Source organism: Sinocyclocheilus anshuiensis, unplaced genomic scaffold (genome assembly GCF_001515605.1).
Source record: "Sinocyclocheilus anshuiensis isolate Anshui unplaced genomic scaffold, SAMN03320099.WGS_v1.1 scaffold469, whole genome shotgun sequence".
NCBI classification, from domain to species: domain Eukaryota; kingdom Metazoa; phylum Chordata; class Actinopteri; order Cypriniformes; family Cyprinidae; genus Sinocyclocheilus; species Sinocyclocheilus anshuiensis.
Window position 1 is genome coordinate 872,530 of NW_015537995.1, and position 7,193 is coordinate 879,722.

General features: G+C 37.9%; 1 protein-coding gene across 1 annotated transcript; it reads right to left on the bottom strand.

Annotated features, from left to right (window-relative positions):
* Nucleotides 1-263: 263 nt before the first annotated feature.
* Nucleotides 264-5,273, bottom strand: otx2a (orthodenticle homeobox 2a). The gene is made up of 4 exons (XM_016470868.1): nt 5,023-5,273; nt 2,723-2,840; nt 2,380-2,531; nt 264-1,315 (listed from the first exon to the last, which is right to left on the bottom strand). Exons 2-4 carry the CDS (start codon nt 2,817-2,819, stop codon nt 560-562), a joined length of 1,005 nt encoding a protein of 334 aa, XP_016326354.1. The 5' UTR covers nt 2,820-2,840; nt 5,023-5,273; the 3' UTR covers nt 264-559.
* Between the last annotated feature and the right edge of the window lie 1,920 nt (nt 5,274-7,193).

Sequence of the window (7,193 nt, forward strand, 5' to 3'; positions counted from 1 at the left end):
GCAAAATCTCAAAGTTATTTTTTTACAGTGTATATGTATATATATATATATATATATATATATATACATACATATGATATTTTTAGCACACACAAGGCCCATAACATTTAAGTCAGAAAGGAAATTAAAAACAATTAGTTTCAATTTTAAGCTTATTTATTAAATGAACATGAATGCAAATTAGTTTTTAACATCTCACATGAGCTGTAAGGCATACATTCTCCTCCGTAAAGAAACTCATATAAAATTATTATTGCCTTCATTGTTTCAAACACCACTTGTGTCTCATTTGTTCAGTGCGATCGTGTCGGGAGTGCGACAAACTTGACCCTCGCTTTTTAATCTGTCCGTCGAGGGTGACGAAGAACCCGTCTCACTTTTGCAACACGCAAGAAACTTTGGTTTCCGAACCCATGTTCCTACGGCTCTTCCGCTGGAAAAAATGGAAAAAGTTGTCACAAAAGTCACTACTACTTCCCTGTGGTGTCCGGCATCGAGGAAAAGACTTGCTCCAAAGAAAAACAAACAAGTAAACATCAGGAAACAACATGAAGAGTCCTTACAAAACCTGAAAGCGCCAGGCGGCCTGGTCTTTGTAGTCTAAGCAGTCGGCTGCCGCCGAACTGAAGTTCAGTTTCCAGGATGAAGCCTGATCTTTGTAATCCAGACAGTCCGAGGAGCTGAAGGGCAGCCCAGCACCGCCGTACCCCTGGTGAGGGTGTCCGCCGCTCTGCCCGATGTGGTGCGGGTGGTGTCCTGACACGGCGGCGGTGCTCAGCTGTGTGTGATGGGCGTGAGGGTGATGGTGGGCGTGGCCGGGCATCGGGCCCAAGTAGGATCCGCAGTCCATGCCGCCAAAATAAGAGGCGGCGTTCGAGGTCGGGTAGCCCTGGGCGTAGCTGGGAGCCTGGCTGTAGGGCATGGGGTACGACGGCACTCCTGTGGTGCCCCCGCCGCACGAGATGGCCCTCTGCATGCAGGACGCACTGGCCGGGGGGGAGATGTCTGGGAGCGAGGGTAGAGCGGGAAGAGGCGAGACCGGAGCGGGGCTCCAGATGGACGAGACAGGTGTTGTTCCTGAGGACGAGCTGCTGAGCAGACCCACTCCGCTTAGCCCAGAGGGGTTGGAGCCTGAGGACGAAGACGAGGAAGATGAGGTGTTACTGGAGACGGCGGGAGGAGTAAAGTGGCCGCTGCTCTCTGACCCCGGGCTCTCGCGGGACGGAGAGGATTTCTTCTTCGCTGGACGGATCTTCGAGCTGTTGCTACTTTGCTGCTGCTGACGACACTTTGCCCGTCTGTTCTTAAACCAAACCTGTCGACAAACACGTCACAGGTTATAAATCAGCAAATATTGTCTATGAACTGAAATGTTAAGATCTGAGCACCTAAAATATCGATTTGAGATCAGATGAGAACAAAATATTTACTGAACTGAGTTGGATAATGACACTAATGTCTTTTATATAGTTGCTTTATATAGCAATGCACAGCAATGTTGAGAGTTATTGAACTGAATTGAATCAACACTGAATCTGAACTGAGCAGAATAATGACACTTAACACGTCAAAACGCGTCACTGGTTAGGTTAATGATGCAAATGTTGTCTATGAACTGAAATTTTAAGATCTGAACATATTTGTTTATACAGTTTCTGGAAAATAACCAAATATCGGCACAGGCAACAAATACCTCTCACTCTGCTGATTGATATGCGTATATATGCACTTTTGTATGTGGAAATATGTGGCTATATAGCCTTTGTATAACAACTTCTTTACCTGCATAATTGAACTTTTGGATGCTTTGGGGGGTGGGGGTAGGGAGTTAAGATATATTTAAAATGTATGTTTTATGAATATTTTCATGTTATCTTCCATGTCTTTATTACAATAAAAATATGTTTACAAAAAAAAGATCTGAGCACCTAAAATATCGATTTGAGATCAGATGAGAACAAAATCTGAACTGATCTGAGTTGGATAATGACACTATTGTCTTCTTTAGAGCTACTTGTATTGCTTTATAGCAATGCACAGCAATGTTGACAGTTATTGAACTGAATTGAATCAACATTGAATCTGAATTGAGCTGAATAATGATACTAATGACAATAATGACACTAACATTAACATTTTTTTCAAGTTTATGACTGTAAAGCTCTCTTGTTGGTCTGATTGCTTCTATCGTTCTCATCATTTGTAAGTCGCTTTGGATAAAAGTGTCTGCTAAATGATTAAATGTAATGTACAATGTACAATCTGTATTGTATTGTAATGTACAATCTGTATTGCATAAAGCGCTATATAAATAAATAAATGTGACTTGACTAGACTTAAAATCTCTCAGCATTAGGAAAGTGGCACAACAACACCCACCTGCACTCTTGACTCAGGCAAATTGATTTTCAGAGCAACCTCCTCACGCATGAAAATGTCTGGGTAGCGCGTCTTAGCGAACATATTCTCCAGTATGTCCAGCTGAGTGCGAGTGTACGTTGTTCTCTCTCTTCTCTGTTTACGAGGATTTGCTGCAATAAGGAAACAACTGAAGTTACTAAATCATGTCTAAAGTTTGTTTGAAAAGGCACAGATGCACTTTAAAGTCAAGGTGCATTTGAATCATTTTAGAATTGCCTTTCATTGCTTAAAAGTTTTCTTGCGTAAAGATTCTACATGAAGAGACTCTTTAAATGCTATCTTATCAAAGATATGTGCTTACCCGGATATCCCACAGAGGGATGGAGGAGGTCCATGGTTGCCCCGCTGAGCCCCAGCCCGTTCATGGCATAAGGGGCCTGTTTGAGGTATGACATCATTGTTGAGCTCCAGAGAGACACCTGCAACATTAATCATTTAAAATAAACAAATTAATATTAGAAATAACTAAACAATAAACCAAAATTAAAAAAAGTGTTTATTAAAAAATGTTATTTGTATTTTTTATTTTGCCCCAAAAATTGTTAAAAGAGCATGCCAGTGTTTGAAATTGCCTGCAAGTTTATAAACTGTATCATAGCCTACATATCTTGTCCTATCACACAATGCAGCGTAAAAAATAGTATTTGGATAGGCTATATTAAATACACAGTCCCACTGTAACAACGTGTAAAACGCATGTCACGATAGTGTACAGTCTGAATATGACTAATGTCTTGCCTTTAATGATCTATTTTTTCACACTCGACTAATCAAGGCCTTCACACACTAATTGGCTATTTACATGTCATGCCCTGTTAAGCGCTCCTGACTGACGCGACGCCGCCAAATGTTTGATCTTTTCTTTTGTTTACCAGAACGTTTGAAAGTTGGTAGTACAATTATGAACTTAATTAATTGTCGTTTCAATCTAACAAATGGTAACAGATAACGAACTAGCACATACATATATATATACATATATACACACACACACATATATATATATGTGTGTGTGTGTATATATGTATATATATATGTATGTGCTAGTTCGTTATCTGTTACCATTTGTTAGATTGAAACGACAATTAATTAAGTTCATAATTGTACTACCAACTTTCAAACGTTCTGGTAAACAAAAGAAAAGATCAAACATTTGGCGGCGTCGCGTCAGTCAGGAGCGCTTAACAGGGCATGACATGTAAATAGCCAATTAGTGTGTGAAGGCCTTGATTAGTCGAGTGTGAAAAAATAGATCATTAAAGGCAAGACATTAGTCATATTCAGACTGTACACTATCGTGATATATATATATGTGTGTGTGTGTATATATATATTATTTTAAACCTATAGCTAGGCCTACATTAAATGCATACAGCATAATATTTGTAAAATTAATTATTTAGATCCAGAATGTCTGAGTCCACTTTGAATGAAGGCCCAAAAAAGCGTAAATAGAAATAATTTGTTATTAAAGAAGTTTCATTTGTTTTATACTGATCTTTATAAAATGTTATTTAAATATAGTATATTATCCTACAGAGCGAAATCAACAAATAAGTAAACAGTTAACTTTATTTTTTAAACGAAATTCGCAACATAGAATCGAATAGCTGAATTATGGTTCCAAAGCTGAAGCGCTAGTTTTCCTGGACAGAAGGAACGCTCGGGATAAACTCGAGGCTTATGCGCATTTGGAATTATTTGGGAGGACCAAACTGTGTTTCGTTGCAATTGTTATGAGGCAATAGTACAAATGTATTAAGACAAAAGTTCTGTAAATGACATGTTGCGCTTTTTCTCCGTCGCTCATGCCTATGAATGGCCCCATTACTCCCACGCTGAGGACAGATAACATGGGTCTAAAGACTCCACTATCGAGCTTTAACTATATGTAAATGGCCAGTGAGTGTGCAAATTATTTTCCTTAACCATTTAGATTAGACCCAGAGGGGACTCCATTTGCAGAAGAAACCTTATTAACTAAATAAACGACAAACTCTCTTTTTCTCCGTGCGCTCTGGCTCTGCAAAGTTTGTTAATTACGACGGCATTTGCGAAGTTCTGAAAGACACAAGTAATTCATGCAAAATATAGCCTTAAATTAACATACATTTAAAAAATCTACATGCATTAATTTGTCTTTGGCTTAATGCAAACTATTTGTCTTTGACCTAATAATTTTCCTAAAACAAGATAATTTACTTTGAATTTTTTTTTTTTTAATGGCTCGTTAAACTCAACTTAATGAACCAACTAAAATAATTTTAATTGCTGCCTTATTTGTACGGAAAAGCAAAGTGCAGTGAAGTTTGCTGCACTTTTACACCATTCTGAAAACTTTAAACTCAACTTAATGAACCAAATAAAATTATAATGTTAATTCCTGCCTTATATTTTACAGAAAAGCAAAGTGATGCCTAAGTTACAATCTACAGTAGGCCTATAAAATATCAAAATATTTCAAATTGGGTCGAAATGACAGAAATTATCCACAAAATGGATATGTAGAGGAAAACAAAGAAACAACCCTTAATTCTGCATCTTTAGATTTAGATTGGTAGCTATTTAAAATGAAAATATATTTGAAACATTATGCATTACCTTTAATTCTTGGTCTTCTGTGCTTTTTTTCTTCTTCTTTGAGATCCGTTAACTGAAAATCCACAAAACCAAGAAACTCTTTTTGGAGAGCAGTCTGGACTCCAGCTGATGGTTGGAATTGCAAGAAAACAAATTAGCCACAAACTTCACAACAAGTTTCCAATATGGTCACAAAGTCCGCTTGCAGACAGTCGGATGCAGTGCCTCAAGAGGCTCGTTGTATCCACGCGTGATATTAAGGTGATAGCCAGTGCTGAGGGATTGAGATTGATCACCTTCTTGATGGCCTGTCCGTCTATGAGCAAAAGACACCTGCGGACCCGCCCACCACAGCCAATCAAAAGTCTCGCTTGTCTTTACTGACGACCGCTTTAGCCAATCAGAACGAAGACGCACTCATTAACTCCTCCTTTCGACGTGACGTCATATAAACCTGCAGCGTGAATGCGCGAGTCCCGAGGAGAGTAAACTATTTGAAAACACTTTTAATTCAAGCATTTAGTGAGCTGAGGCAAAGCAAATAGACCTACAAATGATAAGAACACAATTCTTAAATCGATTTACCGTTTGGTCGATTAGAATTGCGTCGTTTTTAGTGACCAAATCCTCTCTAAGCACTAATTAGCCTATATCAACATGCATAAAATAACCTCATCCACATGATTTAAACAGGCTAAACGTTTGTTTGGATATAAAAGTAAATAATTATTATAAGCATGTTTCAATAAACGATTTTAGATTTTCACAAACTTTGAAGCTGGACTGTTATTTCCTTGAGACATTCGCCTTCCTTGATATATGGGTCAATTATTTTTGTCAGTAGGCCTATTTATTACGTCATTCAAAACTAGGCTACATTTAATAAAATTCATACAAAATGAGTGAATTTAGTTTTAGAGAGAAGTTTCAGAATTAAAAGTATAATTGCGATTTCTTGAGAAGCTTAAAAGTCAAAAAGCTATGGTGTAAATGTGCGGAGACAAAGCGTCCAAGAATGCAATTCTAATATATAGGCCCTATAGGCTATATAAATAATAATAAAACAAATCTTAATGTATGAATAGTTTTATATTGTTCTGTACTTTTAATATTCATTAAGAAAAACAAGCAGTGAAGCGATTCTGTTTTAAAATCTTAATAGGAGTAGGCTAATTAAAAGTCATGCAACCAACATGCAGTTGTTTTGTTGTCCACACACACACAGACACAGACACACACACACACACACACACACAAAACATAAAACATACAAAACATAAACAGAGGTGAACCCCTAAAGACCCTTATGACTGTCAAGGTCATTAAGTATAAATAAATAAATAATAAATAAATTAATTAATACATAAAAAAAAAATACTTTTTGAAGTTTTAGTCAGGTTACATGGATTAACAAACTTCTTGATAACTATGACTGAATTTTGATTAAAAAAAAGAAAGAAAAGAAAAACAAACACCGTTTTGTAGAACAGGACAGTAGACTTATATTAGTATTTTTCGAAATTTTCGTGCACTTACATTATTTTAATATATATAAAAACGGTATAAACCTTTATGAATAGCTTGCTACAAAGTGTTACATAATGAGTTAAAGCCACAATGAGGCCTACAGACATGAGAATTAAGTCAATCGATAATCAGAAATTATGATGAGGGTACAAGTCACATGTTTACTCGCCTATATTTACAAAGTTACTTATTTGATGATCAAACTACTGCTCCAGATCTGGCATTACGTTCGCACTCAAAAGAACAACGATGAGATACATTACAACATAAACCCAGAAAAAACAGCACCAACTTGGAACAATTTAGCACGCACCAAAAGCTGTTAAAGAGGCTCGTTCCCATAAAATCAAGATATCTGCTGGCACTAACCTATTGTCCAGGGGTATTTGTGTAATCCCAAAATGCAGTAGAGTTTCCTGAGCAGTATAAACCCGTAAAGCCGCGGGATCAGCCGGCCTGAAGCGAGTGTGTGTGTGTGTGTGTGTGTGTGTGCATGAGAGAGAGAGCCAGCGACAGTGTGTGTGTGTGTGTGTGTGTGTGTGTGCATGAGAGAGAGAAAGCCAGCGACAGTGTGTGTGTGTGTGTGTGTGTGTGTGAGAGAGAGCCAGCGACAGTGTGTGTGTGTGTGTGTGTGTGTGTGTGAGAGAGAGAGCCAGCGACAGTGT